This window comes from Nilaparvata lugens, chromosome 3 (assembly GCF_014356525.2).
Source record: "Nilaparvata lugens isolate BPH chromosome 3, ASM1435652v1, whole genome shotgun sequence".
NCBI lineage: Eukaryota > Metazoa > Arthropoda > Insecta > Hemiptera > Delphacidae > Nilaparvata > Nilaparvata lugens.
In genome coordinates this window covers 74,903,266-74,924,175 of record NC_052506.1, presented here as the reverse complement: position 1 = coordinate 74,924,175, position 20,910 = coordinate 74,903,266, and the positions used below count along the sequence as shown (strand labels likewise).

The following is a 20,910-nucleotide window of genomic DNA, read 5'->3' as shown; positions in this document are numbered from 1 at the left end:
TCTATTTGTCGAGGAAAATCTCATTTGAATGTTTTGATGACTATGATATTATTTAATTGAAAATGTCTCTGGAATAATATCTATGAACTTTATTAATTAGTTACGTTCATGAAGTGGGCAAAACTTCTCCAAGGACATGTCAAGAAAATAAAAGCCAATCTAGGAAAAATACGATACAAACGAGAGTAGACAAAGTAGTAAAGATCCCTGATCAGTATAATACTGGCAGCTTGATGTTGTATAGTGTGGACATATGGGTCATTTCTGCATAGCCTGGTGCATCCAATCACAGTCTCCCCCCAGTGCTAGTCTCGTATGGGGGGGGGAAGATCTGTCCATATCCTAGCCTCCTTGAGTTTGCCTGGTCATGAGCTTGTCCATTTTTCTTACAATTATTTTGAGGTAATATACTGTAAGTTTTACATGTTATTAATTTATCCAAACTAATCAATTGATGGTTCACCTACATTACAGTTTCAAATAACAATTATTGTTTAGTTTGGATAAATAAATAAACATGTGAAACTGACAATATCTTGGTTATTTCTCAAATCAGTACGGTATATGGAAAAACTTTTTTTATAAAATGTAAATTTTATAATTTTTAATATGAATTGCTTCGAATCCACAATTAAAAATATTGTTTAAAACAATTCCAAAACTAATTTTTGAATCACGTTCTAAAACAGTTAAAAAGGCAAAATTATATTTGTGAATGCATTATGGCCGGGAAACACATATCCGCACCGAGCCTGCACCGCGGCACGGCCGGGTGACGGACGTACTACGGCGAGTGAGAAAACAAGCCGTGCGAAAACCGCGGTGACGGTGCAGCCGCGTCAGCACCGTCACCTTGTTTGTTGCACGAGCCGTGCCCGCGCCGTCACCGACTAGTTCAGTTTACTTTTTTAGGGAGACGGTGCGGGCTCGTTTAACATAGAGAGTGAAAAACTTATTGAAGAGATTTTCAGTTTTTTTAAGTCAAGCCAAAGGTATGGTAGACATTATATAATAAACAATAAAACGTATAAAAGAAGGAACCCGTGACTGTTTCTTAAATTTTAAATTGAAAACTAATTACATAAGACAGAAGATAACAATTTTATTGCTGATATATATTTCCGATACCGTACCATACATGACTGATGATGGTATATTGTTATGCGCCGAAATATATATCAGCACTATGATTCTCATCTTCTGTGTTCACAGGTTATTAGTTTAAAATTGAAAAATATAAATTTAAATCGGATGCAACAAGCTTTAATAGTGTTATATTAATAACAACAGTTTAACCCATTCAGAAATCAGACCACAGTAGCACTACAGAACTGAGACACTGCTGCCGTTCGGCTGTCGCACGGATATGTGTGTTCTCCTACCATCATCACCGTGTCGCGGACGTAGCTCGGCACGGGCTCGGTGCGGTTATATGTGTCCCGAGCTTTAATGTGTTTTATCTTATCAACTCTTATCAGGATCAATAATCCTGATCCATTATATCATTATGAATGGTATATTTACTTTTTTAAGTCTTTACTCATAACTTGACACAAAAACACATGGAACAAAGGTCTGCATGCATAATTATATGATCGATGAGTCTATCCCGTAAAAAGTATACCATAAAGCAATTCTCTATCAAATGAAGATAGAATTTACAGTTTACTGTGCAGAATCTAGCTTAGATTAGTTTCTGTATCTAGTCTAGTATAAAAAAATCAGTACCGTACATAAATCGTACCAGTGAATAATGTAATTTTGTCATATAATCATTTTTCAGATAGTAGGCCAAGAGAATTGAAAAAACTGAAAAAAGTGTTGGAATTGAGCATTTTTATTTATATGAAATAAGCTTACTATAATAATGATACTATGAATGAAGCTCACTATATGATATATAATATTACGTCTCATGTCTAAAGATATGTGATGGGTTTCTATCAAGTTTATATTTTCCAGGGGATAAAAAAAAGAATGAAACTAATGTGTAGCTTCAAAAAGTCAAATTATTATTATGCATAGAATGTTTTAACTTTAAAAACATTCTAAAAGATTTTTACAATATTATTTTGATAATGATGTTGGAATTACTAGTTTGTTGAAGATACCAACTAAAAGCAACTATGTTATCACCATGGTAATGTAAAAACAAAGTGCCTTCTTGGTATAGTGTTTGTTTACTCAAAGAGCAAAACCACCCTGTTCCAGCCACTATCCAGTCATGGTTGACTGAGAGGTTATAAAGACTCGCAACATGAATAACAACATCCTGAACCTTGAGTGTTTGATAAGAACGGTGATCATGGCATCTTCTCAAAGAACCATGAATCAATTTTAAAATCAACAAATCAATAAGACAGGTATTTTTTGACAAGATACTGCATGCACTATTGTATTTGTTTTATAGCAGAGCCAGAGATACTACTTTATTTTGTCTTGATACGGTATAGTTAATTGTATTTTTAAAATTATAGTAGTGTTGATACAGTAGTGTTTAATAGGAGGAGAGAAACCCCCAATTGCTTCAATTTTCAATTTTAATAACATTATATATAGCTTAAATAATTGACACCCACGACTAAGGCGTTGCACCCTTCAGACTGCTATATAGCACTACCTGGTCGTGAGTTCAAATTCCGCTTGTAAACATGGACGTTTGATTTATCTCATAAAATCACCCACTCACAAGCAAAAAGCTAATGCGGGCATAAAAAAAAATTAGTTGCTCAGCAGGGTAGATAAAAACGTCATTTCCTCTTATGTATACAACTTGAAATAGAAAATTAATTGAAATCTTTTCTTTTTATAATTTTAAAGTTACATAGATTTACAATTCTGTCTCTTAGAAAATTGTTAAATAAAGCATTAAAACATAGTGACCGGGTTGCACAAAAGCCTGTTGACTTTTAACCATTTGCGCTCTCATAACCAGTATAGCTGGATACTGCATTTCTCACTACAGCTCTGAACCAAAAAGACGGACTCCTGTGCGTCAGCTCTGATATCCATCATCGCTGGCTACCCTCTTTTTCTGCTACAGCTCTCATATCCAGCATCGCTGGCTACCCTCTTTTCCTTTTACAGCTCTCTTCAGAATTTCCATAGTTGGCCGTACAACTTTGGCACTTGCACAGTAGTAACTCTCAAACTGCAGTATTTAGTATCCAATTCTAATGTTACGTTTATTCTACAAAGCTTAATTTTACTTCATCGTATTGTTCATTTCATCTATCTCATGTCTTTTGATAAGCCAACACAAAATAAAATCCTTATTTTTATTTAATACCTCTTATATGCGGTATAATACCAAAGCAATTGTTGAGTGGTATACCCGCCCATACCAAATTTTTATTTTCTGGATTTTAAAAAGGTGTATATAGTTGTATAAATGAATTTTTCAGATTGATAAATCATTATTTATTCAAATCGCACATATTTTATGAAAATCTTCAATAATAGAGGTTGATATACATTAAAAAACACCTTATAGTTCTTCTTCAAGTCAACACTCATATTTGGTAGATATTAGCACTCTACAATACGTCTCAAAGAAAAATAGAAGAATAATAAATTTTCTAGTGACTGACTAAATTAATCAAACTCTGCTACATATATAGAAGAATAATTCGCTACTTTATTTAGAAAAAACTGTGTGTATGTTTGAACCAAAGTAGGCATTTCAGTAGCATGTGCTACTGAACTAGCTGTTATGTCTGCTCAATGAAGACATCTTCCAGCTTTTATTTTTAATCACTAAATTAATAAAATAATATAATTAATATTGAACAATTTCGTTAATTTGCATCAATGTCAAGCAATGGTTATCATGAGCTGGAAAAAAGCTTTTTTTCAAACACATTAACAACATATTACAATGGAAGAAGTGTGTTTTGATTTATGTAGTTGTTTTGAAGAAAAATCACAGCTAAAGTCATCCACCAATCAGATCCTGATTTTATTGAAAATAAATAAGTAGTTGAACAGCAATATCCAGCCATGCTGGATACGAGAGCGTTCGAGATTTTTTGGCGTGAGCCAGTAATGCTGGATACGAGAGCTGTAGCAAACGATTCCCATTTTGTCAACCAGAGTTGTAGAGGAAATGTGTAGTAGCCAGTAACGCTGGATACAAGAGTGGAAGGACAAAGTCATACAAGTTCGCGAAGAGCGCAAAGGGTTAAGGCTTCAATTAAGATTAAATGTCACGAGAACCATTAAGAAAATAACTCTTGATTGATTGCTTCTCGTGTCATTTAATCATGGTTGAAAATTAATTTGCTTTTTTGCAACCAAGTGAGTGTATTTATTTGTTTTGACTACTTCACAGCTCGCATATGTTTTGCAAATTTTGCAAAGTATTGAAAAAACTATATCTGAACAATTTTTCATATATCTCCAAATTTTAAGTAAAACTCAAACTTAAGTAAACTTGAACTAAAACTTGAGTAAACTCAAACTTTGCAAATTTTGCAAAGTATTGAAAAAACTACATCTGAACAATTTTTCATATATCTCCAAATTTTAAGTAAAACTCAAACTTAAGTAAACTTGAACTAAAACTTGAGTAAACTCAAACTCAAGTAAACTTATGAATGACATAATGATTTTTCACTCCTGATTTACCTCAAAGACGACAATAATATTGGGCCAGCATGCTGCCAATCCGGTACTGTAATTATTATTGTTCATTTCTTTGTAGTACTGTATTGGGAATATCTATTATTTTTTAGGTAATAAATGGCTGGGCGGAGAATTACAAAAAGAGAAAAATTACGTTTGGCTGAGCAGGAGGCTAAAAGGAAGGCGAAAGAGGAGGAGGAAGAACTTAAACGATTGCAAGCGCTTGAAAGACAGCGAGCCAAGGAGGAAGAGGAGAGGGTACGGCAAAAGCAGCTATTGGAGGAGCGTGAGCATACCGTGAGGAAACAGAAGTTGGCGCACTCGTGCAAATTGTTGAGCATTTGTCGCAAAAAGAAGCACAAACAGGATGTGGCGCAGCGCGCTTACAACGACTGGCGACTGTACGTGTTGTGCGAGGGGGTTCCGAACCCGAGTGACGTCATCGCCATGAACACGTACATGTTCCTGTGGCAGGGTGAGACCGACACGCAGCACATAGACAAGCTGGTGCCCAAGGGAGAGGAGGTGCTGCGGTTGCTTACCGTACTGGACGACCTCATCGACAACCCACTGGACGCGCGACCCTCCAGGCTCGCCAACTGGAAGGAGGTCAGGCACAACTTCCGCTCCGAACTGCAGCAGCGAATCAACATGGCCACATTCAACATCATTCGAAACTTCGAGGAGACCATGGAACAGATCGACTTGGAAGTTTTCAAATACATGTGCACCTGTCCATTCATGACTCTCTGCCTGTGGACACGCTCAGCGCTGCCCAAGCCTCACAACTACGAGCCCGAGTCGCAGGCGGTCGATTTCGCCGACATTGGCCTCTCACTCGAGCTCCCTGTCCACATTGTCAGTCACAGCATCGTTGTTCGCGCTCTCCGACTCAGCTACGATCATCTCTCCGATACCAGTCACACCTGGAGTCCAAAACCACTTCCCAAATACTTCCAGTACAGTCTATTCCATTGGAACACAGTAGAGTATGAGTTGAAACTCAAAGTGAAAGAAAAGTTTGAAGCAATGAATGCGAATAAAAAAGGTAAAAAGTTGAAGCCGTTGGAGGAGGGCTCTGCGACAGAAATCAAAGAAGATGTAGAAGAGACACCCGCACCATCATTGAAAAATAATAAAAAAAGAAAGTCGGTTAGAAGAAGAACAAAAGGAAGCAGCCTGGGTGGAGCACTGAGCAGAAACACGGAAACACTCTTACAAATGGAAGATGTTGATGATGATGAGGAGACGGGGAATGAGGTGGCGGTCGATGTGACGGGAGAGGCCATGGGCACGGCACCCGAGAAAAGTGAGCCAGAACCTGAAAAGAGAGTGCCTCAGTTGCAAAGAACTCCTTCTCAGGTGCTTCTCTTCCGAGAGAAACGAATCAAAAACTCGTTGAGGAAGTACTTGCGCTACAGAGTGCGACCTCAGGACTTGAACATGAGGCAGCACGTGGTGCTGGGAGGCATCTACTACGTCGAAGTGCTCGAGCAGCCTGACCAGCCTGTCATGCTCAAAAATCGAACCATACTCACACTGATAAAAGGCGACGAACGAATTCGCCGTCTCCACTATTATGAGGTGAGTGAGGCTAACTAACAACTTACACACTCATCGATTTTTGGACGTATGATTTTTTGCCGTCCTTATAAATTCCATTAGATTGAACAGATCATGTTTGTCAAGTTCCGTTTAATCTGGTAGAATTCATAAGGACTGCAAAAAATCGAACGTACAAAAATCGCTGTGTGTGTAACTCGCTTAACAGTAGAGTAGAACTATTACTAAGTTATTCTTAGTGGATATAAATCCAATATGAAACAAGAAACAGATGTAGTCATTTACTTCCCAATTTATATAAATTATGAGGTGAATTAAAGTTTATCAAATGATGGGAATGATTCACTATTAGAATATTTTTAGAGCATTCTCCATTCTTTCTAAAGTAAATTTATTTGTTTATAGAGATACAGTTATAGCTATCAGTAAGTATAAAGTTGAAGGCTTTTCAGTGAATTCATGTATAATTTTGTTCCTCAAATTACTTCATAATATTCAAGTAACTAATTTATTTAAATTTCGTATATTTGCTAATAGGATTTTTAAAAAAGAGTTAGTTTGTATATCATAATACATAATACACTGTGATAACTTTTAATTATTCTTTAATAATAATTATTATAAAAATTGTTTTTCCATTCAAACTCTTTGTTGTGAATATTTAGTCACAGTATTTCGATGATATGGTAATAGATTTTCCTTTTTTATACATATATTTTTATTTTCCTAAATATTTCTGATACTATGATATCAGTATAATCATAAATTCTTCTCAATTCTTATAAAAATTGTTTTTCCATTCAAACTCTTTGTTGTGAATATTTAGTCACAGTATTTCGATGTAGGGAAATAGATTTTCCTTTTTTATACATATATTTTTATTTTCATAAATATTTCTACTGATATTATGATATCACTATAATTATAAATTCTTCTCATAAAATAGTTTCATTGACTGACTGACATTGAAATTAATCTTTAAGTCAACAGTGAGTTAAAAATCGAGTTATTTCTTTACCAAAACTATAAATATCCTTGTTTTTGGAACTTTTTAGCTCATTGAAATGATTCTTAACATCAGTGTATAATATTTTAAACTCTGGAATAAACCCACCATTTTCAAGTGTAGAATACTTTGTACTACGAGAAGTTTAATCGCAACCGTGAATTGTGTTGTAGAAATACACGCCGCCGCCACCGAAAGAGGAAGACGACAAGCCCCTGCACAGTGCGGATGACCCGGAGCCAGAGCCCAGGGGGAAGGAGGATGGCCTCAATCGGCTCGTCCTCATCAACATCAAACTGCCCGACTTTGTGCTATGGTTTGAGCCACCAACCCCTGTGCAATGGTCTCACAAAAAGCGAACCTGGACCTCCAGATTTATTTACGATAATCGCTTCAATGAAGATAAACAAGTGAGTTAATATTTTTCTAAAATTGAATATTTTATTTCAAATGAATGAATTTATATTATGTGTTAAAAACAAAATATAAGAAAGCTTTACAAAAGATAAGAGTATACATGTATAAATATAGGAACTGCTAGTTTATACGTTAGAAATAATCATGAGTGATTTACAGTAACCTTCCTACAGTAACTATGGTCTATGATAATTATTATGCTCCTAGGAGTACAGTAGGTGAGGCAAAAACAACGCCAAAAGGAAGATTCCTTGTGCGCTAGTGTGAGTCATAAAATCAGCTCAGAAATAATCAGAGTAAAGTAATATTCATAACTATAATATTATTATATGTTGTTGAACTTTATGGAATTGGCAACTCTTTTTACTGGAATTCAATAGGTGTTAGAATAATTTTTCTATTGAAGTTGAAATAGTAACATTCATTCGTATTTTGCAATTATATTAATCTGAAACTAATATATAAAAATGGGGTTCTCTTGAGGATATCAAATAATGTATTATTATAAATAACCATGGCATCAATAGTGGGGAAACTAGTAACCAGTATTCAGGACTGGTGCTGGTCCTGAAAAAGTGATGGGTTAGCGGTTAGCCTGATGCTAATCTAAACTAATCTAAAGATTTATCATCTAATGATGCTAATATACCGTAAAGATTTATTAGTTACTAAAGCTAGAATTTCTCACTTCCACAGTAGTGACGTTTCAGAAACTTTTTTCTCATCGAAACAATATTCTCTATTGTACATGAATTCAAATTCAATGTAACATAATCAACCACTAGATTGGCATAGCACAGTGTGATACGGTAACAAGAGCGAATGGCTATCTTATTATAGTCAGCTTTCATGATTTACAGAAATTATGTACTAGGCATCTTTTTCAATTTTAAAATAGTTCGAACATAGATAATAGGTGATTTTAAGAAATTGATTTTTGTTGAGATATTATGGTATATCTCCATAATGAAAAAATGAGACACTGATGTTGTCAAAACCACTATTAAAGTGGTATTGACAACATCTATGTCTCATTTTTTCATAATAAGTGATTGTCTTAGCTTTTAATGATAGGTGATTCGACCCAAATACAGACCCTTGAGGTCCATATGGGCAATCAAAAAATTTGTGTATAGGCCTACTATATGATTGTCTTGTTGGATAAAGAATATGAATTTGAAGAAATAGTCTTTGCTAATAAGCAAGTACTTTTCCATGTCAATTATTGTTTCAATAGATGATTGTTTCAATATAGATGTTGACGTTCCGGGTTGGAAGCCTGCTGCCGATTGGCCTGTCGACCCAGCGCTTCATCAACCTGCCCTACCAGACATGGGAGTTGCGGCCCGACTGGAAGGGGGGTCCGGGCAGTGTGTTCCTCAGCATCACGGCCGCAACCATCATAGTTGAGTTCATCATCAAAGACAACAACCGGGTGTGCCTCAACTCGCTGCAGAATGCGAGCAGTGGCGCCTTGCAGGAGTTGGTCGGCGTGTACTTGGATGCTCACGAACTGGTGAGACGTATGAGGAGGGGTGGGGTTGACGTGTTTCCCGATCACGATGCCGGGGTCTACATGGCGGACAGTTCGAGATCCAAACACCACATAACCGAGAGCCACGCGTATCAGTGCATGGCGCTACTGAGCACCTCTTACAACTTCTCGTGGTCGCGGTGGAATCTGCTTGCCGGGCCCGACAACATAGTGATGCAGATGCGCGAGTTCATCGACCGAAAGCGACTGCCCAACTACAACATGCTGCTGGTGACTCCTCAGCGCGCTCTGCTGGTCGAGTGCACAGAGGTCAGCCAGGCGTTCAACAACCGCGGCACTGATGGAATGGATTACTACCCCGACATCTACTGGCTCGCACAGGCCCACTCCAGTCCAATCACCCTCGACAAAATACAAAAGATCAATCTCAACCTCATGCAGAATGTTTATTTCGTTCTTAGCAAAACTAGAGTGCTGAGTTTTTCTTAAAAGTGATAACATTGTAAGACCTGGGGCCTGTTGCATGAGAAAACACTAGTAATCTCCAGCTGACTACTAATATCATTAGTATGTATTTTCTCATGAAATAGTCTCCTGGTTTCACAAAAGCTTGTTAAATTTTAATCGTGATTGAAACACGATTATTAATCAGAGAATACTTTTTTAAATAAGGCTTCTCCGATTGGTTCATGTTGAATTTTAATTGTGGTTGAATGCCGCCAGAACCAATCAGAGAAGACTTATTTTTGAGAAGAAGTCTTCTCTGATTGATGCTTGTGGTATTCAATCACGATTAAAATTTAACAGGCTTTTGTGCAACCGAGCATGCGATTTGGTAATGCAAGATGAAGAAATAACTAGAATGTCAAAATGATTAAATGATGGTTGGTAAATATGAAATAATTATTAGATAAAATTGATGAGATCAAAATGTAATAGGCCTACTTATTATCAAAATGATGGTTATCTAAATGATGAAGATTGAAATTTTTATTATAATTGTAATTTTCCCCCAGAATAGGAACCGCAAGCAATTAGCTAATCGTGATTCATGATCATACATCTTGATAAAACAAAATGCTAGATGAAAACCAATAATAATTACAGTGAAAATCGTGACGTAACGGTTTATTTCCATAATATTTACCAAATAAATGTACTTATATTAAAGAGATATTCAAGTTAATTGATATTTTCCAAATGATGAAATTTCCAAGACTATTGGAAAAGACGTGTGGTTATGGAAGATTGAAAGGTGATTTTTATTAGGAGAGGTTCTAGAAGGATATAATATATTATACATCAAAGACAAAATTGACTTACTTTTGAGATAACACTTTTCGGCAAACTAATTTCACAATAAATGTTTATTTTTACCTACTCAAAGGATTAATTGATTTTTTAGTGGATGAGTGGAGTAGTTTGAGGCGGCCTTGAAGCTTGAGGCAGATAATTCGTTGAATGCAGGCAATAAATTCCTCAAATACACCGAATCATACTTTTTTCAATAAAATTTCATATGGAATCTACTTTATTGGTTTGATTTGGTTTAGTTCAAGTAACACTTTTACCAAAGTATACACTTTAAAGTGTATAGTATACACTTTTCTATACTATACTGACTATCCAACATCATATTTCAGGGGAAATACACTGCCAAGATAAAATTACAAAGTCTTTAATTGAGATATTTGAAACTTCATATTAGAGTACTACGAGGAAGTAGGTATAGTGCAAAATCCATCTCTATTATTTTGTTTCCCTTTATTACAGAAACGCAAAAATACACTAGATACAAAATTACAAAACAAATCAAACTCAATGTTACACATATGAATGAATAGATAATATATAAAAATCGTTTCATAGAATATTAATTCTTATTTTCTAACAATACCGTAATCTAAGAGACTAGAAATCAAGTTTACAATGATATTGAAAAAAATGGCATTTCAATATACCACTAATAAGTCATATTAAGTAAAAGTGACTATTAATTTTATAACCCACCAATTCAATCTTGATAATTATTTTATTAATGACTGAAACAGTGAATACAAACAAATCATGTCGTTGTTAATAAAGGCAGTTTTAAGAATAATCTGAGTCAATATTTTCCAAGGTCTTATTAGAATGATATCTACCGATTATTAGTAGATATGACTGAATTGTCAAAATTGAATCAGTCTACTGATAAACATTCGATAATCATTCTCCTTATAAAATATATGGTAAAAAGGGTTTAAATATATCACAGATAATCATTAGTTTTAAAAATTCTCAGATTATTCGAATGCAGGGCAGCAGTCCCTCAAACACACCGAACTATTTTTGTTTTCGAACAATATTGTTTTTATTCAAACCAGATAAATGTTTAGTGGACGTATAGAACTTTATCAACAATTAACTAGATCTAAATTTTTAGTGGTCTCAACAATAGCAATTCCACTTGGCTTTTGAAACTTAAACTACTCAATCATCATAAATGTGCTGAATCAGAATTATTTTTAGGTGGAAGAAAAGTAGATGCTAAACTTCAGAATACGAAACACAATCACTATTTTCTTTAAAATTTTAAAAATGTTTTTTTTCTGAAAACAGACACTTTAAATTTAGATTTACATTCGTGAATAGAAGGTATTGGCCAAAAAGATTGCACTTCAACACGTGCAAAATTTTCAAAACTTTTGTACAGTGTACAATAACCTTTGCTATACTATTATTTCCAAATTTACAGTGCTGAGAATAAGGTGAAACATATTTTTGAATACGTCTATCAACAGAGTATGAATGTTTAGAAATTATTATTTATTTACAAATGCTATGCCAACTACCATACTTCCCATTAAACAGAAACTGAAAAACTGATAAGTAGTGAATCAAACAGAATAATAGCAATAAAAAATGATAAAAAAGAAAGAGTCAAAAGTGCTACCGCAGCGACGGAAAAGTGTCATTAATGGCATCTTAAACATGAACAACATTAGTTGCAAGTTGCATAGAATCAGCTCATGCTGTTATTCGTCCTTCAAGGGACTATGGCTTTACTGCAGCTAAATGATAACAATACAAAAGTACTGAGTTTTAAAGGTCTGTGAAACCTATAATTAGGACTAATCCAGTCACAGTTCATTTGATTCTATATATTTCCTATTAATTTCCAGAACCTATTTGAAAATTAAATAAATGATTTGTTGGAATGATTGTAACGAGTTATTGAGAAAGAATAAAATTTTAGTTGGAATGGGAAATATGAGTAGGAGTTGAGAAAGCAATAGCATTTCTCAAGCAACTCAATATAAATGCAAGCTGGTACTTTAAATTCTGAATAATTATAATTCTTGACCTTGAGTATGACTCAATTTTTTCCAAATTTACAATAATTATATCAGTTACAATATATCTACAAAGTTGTGTATTTACAAAATTATTATTCCTCAAAGATCATATAATATTTAATAGAATATGATTCGACAAATGAATAGTTGAAATTCACTTTAATGTGATTCTTTAATAATTATGTATGTTGTTTTATTTTGGATACAGAAAAATGAACTGTTTGTCGATGAGTGATACTTTATACAATTCTTATTGTAAAAACCCTAACACCATTCAATGACATGAAAATATAAAATGGCAGACACCAAGTAAACAATTAGGCTTGCAACTGTTGCAAACAATTTTAGGCACTTCATGAACACAACAATTTCAATGAAGAAACTATCAAACTGAATACAAAATTGAACGTTAAACTAGTAAAAAACATCTTTGATTGAGTATAGGCTTGATGAAATATAAGATAGATGTAAGATAGAAAACACATTTTGCTGTTCTGTTGATTTTTAACTTATGTTGTTCACAGCTTAGTTTCTTGTAAGCTAAATATAAGTGAAATGTTACAGTATCACAATAATAAAAAAAACTGATGAAGCATGAGTCTGCTGTGACGTTAAGTACAGTGGAAAATTCTGCCCTAAAATTACAATTACAATCGTCTTGAAATAACGGAAAAGTAATCAATTACGAAATCTGTTTTATTTATTGATGAAGTAGTACAATAGAATAAATATAGTTATGTAAACTATAAAAAATTCCAAAAATAAAACAAATTTTTGTAATTTTTTGAACTTTCTTGTCATGATTTCATTATATTTCCATTAATTATTTAAATCAATGCAAAAAAAAAGTATTAAATGTTTGTTATCGAATTGGTTATAAGGAGTAAACATTTAATAAGTAAATAATTTGCTTATTTATAGTTTGAATTTGAAAATTTTCAGCAAACAAATACTTTGAATGTACAAGTTTATTCTCTACTCACAATATCACAAATCGATGAGATTCATGGTTCAGTCGGTGTGCTCACTTTGATGTCGCCGATTTCAACAGCAACACACGAAAAAGTGGGACGATCTCTCGGATTGGGGCTCCAGCATCGGTCGAGTATCACTTTCAACTGTTCGGGCATATTTTTGTGATGCTTCCAGTGCAGATCTCCGCGTTGCAGCGATTCCAAAACCTCCCTGTCTGACAGCCGCGAGAACGGCAGCTCGCCTCTCGTGTACATTTCCCACACTGTTGCCGCAAATGAGTAGATGTCCGACTTGCACGAGTAATCATCTTCCGCTACTGCTTCCAACGGCATCCATCTCACAGGAATCGTCTGAAAAAATATAACATTTATTAGAATAATGGTTTTGTTATTGAATTTCGTACAAGTCAATCAAAACTTCTTTATTCCACAAATTTCAATTTACGATATGTTGAGATACAGTACTCAACATTACAGAAATGCCCCTACAATACTATGCGTCTGTGTGTAGGATACAAAATACAAGTTTTGGTATTGGTACGAGTAAGAAATAAATATTGGTATCAAGAATGAAAAATAGGATATTATGAATATCCAAAATGGATGCAATACTTTTAAATGAACCACCAAATTTACAATACAATTCACAGCGTGTGAAGCGATTATTTATAAATTATCTTTTATGAATTGAAAATACTTTCTGTATTGAAATAATCTTTTAATCGAAAGTAAGTGAGTTGATCATTCCTTTTACAAAATAAATTCTACGTTACATTTTCAATCAGTGGAGAAAAGAATGAATTTTAATCACCACTTAAGTAATAAATATGGTATTATGAGAATAAATGACATATGTAATAATGTGATATTATGTAACGAATGTATGAGCTACAATATCACAAGCTCTCTACCAATGTAAATTGTGATTTGTGGCTTTATCCAATATTGATTAAACTCTTCATCCAAGTAAATCCAATACCAATGTAAATTTTAGCAAATATAACTACTGTTTTCAAACAATCTGTAATCGAGTAAGATTCAACATCACTTTAATCCTAATAGATTTATGAATTACGATTGCTCTTCACTTTCACAACTCACATTACTGATACATTTTGATATGTAATTATTCATCTATTGATTTACGAGTTACGTATTTATTCATCAATACAATTACGAATCACAATATAGATTTAAGCATGTGACTGGGCGATAGCAACAGGCCCATCCCAAAACTGTTCCACTCCCAAATTATATAAATAGAGAAATTTTTAAAAGATAGGTTATATTCTCACTTTCAAGAGTTTGAGTTACGAATTATTCATGATTATGATCACTAACATTCGAATTTATATTGAATGTTATTAAACTGTATATTATTAAATATATAATAAATTGTAAGCTATGTTATTAAATGCATATTTAACTGTGTCTGAGATATTAATTAAGAAATAGAACGAGGATGAGTGAGTAATGACCTGATTCCTGTGCTTGAAGTACTCTTTGGCGTAGGTGTCGCGGCAGAGAGCCGAGAATGAGACCTTGAGCTCGAGATGAGACGAGATGAGGCAGTTGCGAGCGGCAAGGTCGCGATGCACTGTGCGGTGGTTGGCCAGGTGCTCCATGGCTTGGGCCAGCTGATGCACGAGGCCGAGTATCTGTGTGCCGGTCAGCGGCGCCGGGCGAGGCTTGTTGCTCTTGCTCTCCTTCCGTGTGGCCAGCAGGAACTGCTTCAAATCACCCTGCAAACAACATCATACACATCAGACACTACAGTGGTATGTGTTACGCAGTCATCTAGGATTGGTAACAGAAAATAAATGAAATGATTATTTCAAACATCAGATTAAGCCTGGTACACACTTGGAGACTGTCTAAAGTCGGTCTAGAGACAACATGTTTCGTCTTGTCTAGCGTCCACACTACAATTTACAGATTTGGACTGCATAAACAAAAAAATATATTCCCCATCAGATTTTCAAACTTTCATGAACTCTCCCAATTCTGACGGGAGACTGTAATAGACCTGCGATTTTTGGTCTCGCAACCGGGCTAGTAGACGAGGATTGGTCTATAGAGAGATCTTGTAGACTTCTAGCACAAATTTCAGAGTTAGAATTTAAGTATAGTTTTTTCGATTGATCTTCAAAAGTGTAATGAGAATTCTACATTATTTAACCTGAGACACGTGTCTGAGAACAAAATCGTGCAACGTGTATCCCAGCATGTACTAGACTTTACGCAATTATTATTGTAAGGGACATTATTTCTGACATATAAATTCATCAGCCTAATTTTATAATTGAGTCAGTGGAATAGAAGTATAAATTTCGTATCCAAAGTCGTTCGATGATGACCTCATTTCACTTGCAAAGGGAAGTAAGTGGTAAGTGACTGATTAATATTGATGCTGGGATCATACTGCGAGGGTTACTTAGTGCCTGCCGAAGGCCCCCCGCACATTAGGGTTAGAAAAGGTATACTAAAATATCGATCATCTTCAAATTTGTTATGATAATATTCTACATTATTCTAATCAATAAATCAGTCAGGTGTGGGGACTCACACAAAATTCCCAACTTATTTAAATCACTATTCCTACAAAATTTTTAAAAGCAGTTGAAACTCACCCAATCTGTGTACTGCAGAATCATGTAATGTGGTTCAGCGTCTCGGCACAGACCAATCAGTTTGCTGATGTTATTGTGATCGAGACGACTGAACATGTCCAGTTGTCTTTTAAACTCTTGTAAAGCATTCTCATCTCTCATTTGCTGCAGTGCCTGGAAAGAAAAAACATTACTGGAGATTAAAAAAATGCTGTTAAATACTCAACTTGTAAACTCTTTGTAAATTGGCTACAAGTTCAACAGAATTATCAGAGAGGATTTGCTTATCATTGATCATATTTCCTATAGAATACTGAAAATAAGAGAGATCACTAAATAAGTTGATGGAGTTACGATATACTTTCATCTAAGTATTTCCTCTTGGCAATTATAGGAGAAACAAATAATTTTCTAATACATTTTCATTAAACTTACAACATTTATAAAACATAATAGAAAACATTTTTAATTTTTTTTTCACTAAATTTCAGAAATTCCTGAATCAAATATTGATATTTCTAGTGAAATTCTTGAATAGCTAAGAAATGAGCTCACCTTGACCATAACAACAGTGTCGGTGCCTTCTTTGATGCCTCGAGCCTGAGCCAAATAAACTTCGCCGAATTCGCCACTTCCTAAAAAGAGAAAATAATATTTCAACCTGCTTCAATAACTCGCTATTGCAAGAGTTCGATGCTTTAAAATTCAAAAAAAGATTTTATAATAAATAATACTTTTGACATCTAGTATGGTTCAGATAATTTGAAGTTGTGTTAATAGAGTAGAATTACTGTCTTTATTTTTTGAGGACCCTCTCTTACACTCAACTCTTGAATTTAATAAGTTTACAGCAACATTACACATACCGGTACAACACATTTAATATTTGCAATATAATAGAAACTTATAATTTTTCTAATATTATAGCAGATGTATTTAAACATATTTCTTTCTTCTATTAGTATTATTATTATCAAATTAGTTTGCATCAAGTATTGTATGATTTATTCATTGAGAAAATGTGGGATGCCTGTTGCAATAGGAAAAATGAATGTAGGCCTACCCTAATTCAATTTATTTGGCTGATAACCAAGTAGCTAAAATCGTGATAAAATCGTTTGAGTTATAGAGAGATCTTTTTAGAAGAATCGGAGAATGTATTCATGTGGATAGTGATAAACTTACCAAGCAGCATCATATTATGAAGATCTTGTCGAGGAAATGATAATTTGTCATAGCCGTTTTTCGATCTTCTAGACTGATTTGATCCTTGAGAATTAACCGTATTTTCGCCATCACTTCGTAGTACTTCCCCATTCTTCTGCTTCTGTTCCGTTCCGTTCAAAGTTCCATTCTGGTTGGTGATTCCATTTCCATCTCCTTTGCCTACTAGAAATAATTCAGACTCGTTAACAAAATACCAAACTACAGTATAGCAATGAAATATTACTTGAAAGATTTTTTTTCATTCAATGCTAAGATAAAATAGTTGGTATTATATTACGTTTTCAAGTTGATAATGTGCACCATCTAGGATGATAGTGTGAGAGTACATTAAATTAATTATTGCATGGATCTACAGAGCAAGGTGTCCGAACCGCCAGATTACAGCCGTACCGCCGCATCACATTACTAAAATATATGTCTCATAAAAACAAATTTGCAATCAAATCTATCAGACCAAAAATAGTAGATTTAGGATCCACGTCATAGTAGAAGTAGGCCAAAATCTTATACCTTCTCTATCAACACTCAATCATTTTGATATTAATTTGAGATGTTACTATAAAAATTATACAGCATTTTGTACAATTTAAACGATTTCGTTGGCACATTACTTTTTCAGGAATTTGGTTTTACAAAAATAAATTGATTTGGCAGGTTTCAAATATTTAAAAGGAACATGCTAATTAGCCTGAATTGATTCGATCAACTATACTGTAAAGTCACATTTCAAAAACTTCTCCCAAATGAGCTCCAGGGTTGTTCGTGGGTAATGAAACTGATTATGAGAGATGAGTGCACCTACAACAGCTTAAGTTGGGTTCCGAAGAATGAGAAGAATCACATGTGTCTAATCCATCCAATATGATCTAGATGGATTATTTGAAGTTCACTCTAGAGTTCAAGTACTCATTCTTCCCCCATTATCCATGTACACTAAAGATTTCTCTAGAAAGTTGAATATGATACAAACGAATATATGTTGTTTGCATTAAGCTGTGTGAAGCGCCAAAAGCAAGCGCATTTCATTGTTCATCAGCTGATTCTATGCTTGTAGCATAATGTTCAAAGACAGTGAGATACAAAAAATAAGCATAGCATCAGTTGATGAAATGTGAAATGCGCTCCACTACTACATAACTAGAACAAGGCTTGATGGCACGACTCACAGAGCGAGAGTGCAGTGGCCTCTGGTTGACTCGGCGAGGTGGGGTTGGCCTCGAGGTAGGCCTGCTTGCGCTTGTGCCGCCGGTAGCGACACCAGGCCATGAGGCCGATGACCAGCAGCATGTAGGCGGCCGCCGCACTCAGCGTGATTGTCACTGTCTTTGTCATCATCGAGCCATCCGTCTCCGCCCCCTCCAGTGTGCCGTCCCGCTTGTACCCTTCCGAGCCTGCAACCAAACACCAACAATCATGCTCAATCATTCATTTCATGACATTCAATTGATCAATGATACATGATTCAAAATATTGATTTAATTGAGTAGAATAGAATAGGATAATTTTGCGCAAAAATACAACATGAATATATATTACAAAGCAATACAAAAATCACTTGAATTTTTCTTTTGGTGAAATTTTTGATATAAACATGAATAAAATTATTAATCTACTACTAAACATGTAATATATGAAATTATCAACTTATAATAAAATGGAAAAGAGGCGGATTTGGACAGAAGTCTGTTGTGCGTCTCTTGAAGTGTCATTGTACATAACTCGATAGATAAATACAAAAATATGCAATAATTTTGCAATTGTGTAAAAACTGGAAAATAAAAAAGAAAATATGTGGTGGTAGGGAGTATGAAGTATAGCTATGGTAAAGATTGGGTACTAAAGCATACATCTAAAAGAAACTCAAGTGCTGTAGTTATGAATAATCAATATGTATCCCTCAAACATGTCCAACTTGAACAAAATAATGTAAGTTGTAAGTGTACAGATGGAAATAAATTAGAAGCAATAATTACAGCATTTATCAGGATTCGTTTAATAATAATTATTCATTAATTAGCATTTGAACAAATGCAATTTCAAATTTATTTCCATCTGTAGACTGGCTGGCCGGTAAAATGAGCACTGCTATCCGGAGATTGTCAGTTTGGTGTAAACCAAACCATCCGTTCCTGACCATCAATTGGGAGGTACCGGGTTCAATTCCCGGGCTGGCAAATAGTTTGTAGATAGTAGCTCTAATCGAATTTCCATCTAGCTGTCAACCCTGTTGTCAATATTTGCAGTAGCAGAAGTCTTCGGAGTGAGTTACAGCATTTAATTAGGATTTACGTTTAGTAATAATCAAGTTGTAAGTGATTGAAGTTTGCGTATTTAGGATCTCGTTGTACATTAATATTTGTTGTACGTTAAATATTATCAAAACTTAAATTTTTTTAGAATTTATACCTACAAATAATTCCTCTTAAGCATCTTGTTTGGGTTAATCCAATTATGTTCGAGTAAAAGCTTTCAATTTCAAAAGCTTTATTTCTCTTCGAAAATATTCAAATTGAAAATGAACTTCATAAATGTGGAATATTTGGTGACTTTAACAATATAAATAAATCGAGATGTGATTGAGGAATATTCGGTGACTGTAACAATAGTAATAAATCGAAATAACTATGAAAACACAATAAGATTTTTATCGAAGTTTTTCAAAATGATGAGCTGGTTTTGAATAATTTATACCGGAGTGGAATTTTGAAGGTGGCGGAGGTGTGAAAGACTTTTTATTTAATTAATGGCTGATGACCCTGAACTAGACTGTAATTACATAACAAATGTAACGCTGCTAGAAAATACTGAAGAACTTTTCTCTTGGAACCATTCATTCATTGTTATTTCAACAACAATATCAGAAGAAAATAGAAGAGAAGAGAAAACTCACTTCTAACATGCAATGAGATTTCATATCGCTTGAGACCACCGCTGTTGCCTGCCGTGCATCCATATTTCCCTTCGTCTGAGAAGTGAACCTCGTCTATTACAAGCGATCCATTTTCCAATACATGGAACCTGCAAAACAAATAGAAAATACAGTATATTAGTCAATGCAGTTCTTCGATCACCAGTACGTAATTGCATTTCGAAGAGATTTGAGAATATTAAATACAACATTTTGTTTTTCAATATGAGTTTTGTTTTGAAGATAAGAGATTAATTTACCTTTTGGTATCGAAATCATTCATGACAGAATTCTTGTCCCACTGTATAGTTGGTTTTGGATCTCCTTCTGCAACACAGTCCATCTGAATTGAGTAGCCCTCGAAAGCTTCTGTGGGGTTCCGAGGAAGAACAACAAATTTGGGAGTTTCTGTAACAAAGGTTAACATGAAATTTATTCATAATAGTCCACAAGTAGTCCAAGGCACAAACATTAAACAGAAAGAGAATAATTTGTTTATTTCAAGCTTGAAAATATTTGTAATCAGGACTAAGTAGTAGTTTAATATAAAAAAATTGGTAATTGTAAAGAGATTATTAGATTTTGAAAAACAATATTGAATTCAATATATTGAGATCGTTGAATTTCTAGATTTCATTAGAAATTTTTGAGGAGCATAAGTGAAATGTTTTCATCCAGAAGCATGTATGCAATTTGATAACTTCAAAGAATAGCAAATAAAAATCATACAATAAAAGTATAGTGACTTAA

At 34.4% G+C, this 20,910-nt stretch overlaps 2 protein-coding genes across 4 annotated transcripts in view; one reads left to right on the top strand and one right to left on the bottom strand.

The window, feature by feature from the left end:
• Nucleotides 1-1,930: 1,930 nt before the first annotated feature.
• LOC111048876 (dynein intermediate chain CFAP94, axonemal) lies at nt 1,931-10,699 on the top strand. 3 transcript variants are annotated; one of them, XM_022334858.2, is made up of 4 exons: nt 1,931-2,447; nt 4,734-6,207; nt 7,366-7,602; nt 8,865-10,699. In XM_022334858.2, the coding sequence occupies exons 2-4, from the start codon at nt 4,741-4,743 to the stop codon at nt 9,591-9,593; spliced, it is 2,433 nt and encodes an 810-aa protein (XP_022190550.1). In that variant the 5' UTR covers nt 1,931-2,447; nt 4,734-4,740; the 3' UTR covers nt 9,594-10,699. The 3 variants fall into 3 exon arrangements, with proteins under 3 accessions (XP_022190550.1, XP_022190549.1, XP_039280484.1); XM_022334857.2 differs by having other exon boundaries at nt 1,932-2,363; XM_039424550.1 differs by lacking the exon at nt 1,931-2,447 and adding an exon at nt 3,353-3,373.
• Nucleotides 10,700-10,851: 152 nt separating this feature from the next.
• LOC111048875 (inactive tyrosine-protein kinase 7) overlaps nt 10,852-20,910 on the bottom strand; it is a 60,063-nt gene continuing 50,004 nt past the window's right edge. The window contains 8 exon segments of the mRNA XM_039424552.1: nt 10,852-13,767; nt 14,895-15,158; nt 16,047-16,199; nt 16,581-16,660; nt 17,211-17,414; nt 18,419-18,643; nt 20,143-20,270; nt 20,421-20,568. Coding sequence (XP_039280486.1) covers nt 13,447-13,767; nt 14,895-15,158; nt 16,047-16,199; nt 16,581-16,660; nt 17,211-17,414; nt 18,419-18,643; nt 20,143-20,270; nt 20,421-20,568 — 1,523 coding nt within the window. The 3' untranslated portion in view covers nt 10,852-13,446.

Bases quoted from the DNA above. Each gene is read 5' to 3' on its own strand.
- LOC111048876 (XM_022334858.2), top strand. From the start codon at position 4,741: ATGGCTGGGCGGAGAATTACAAAAAGAGAAAAATTACGTTTGGCTGAG. The intron at 6,208-7,365 runs GTGAGTGAGGCT...ATTGTGTTGTAG, and splicing joins GCCGTCTCCACTATTATGAG to AAATACACGCCGCCGCCACC. The intron at 7,603-8,864 runs GTGAGTTAATAT...GTTTCAATATAG, and splicing joins GCTTCAATGAAGATAAACAA to ATGTTGACGTTCCGGGTTGG.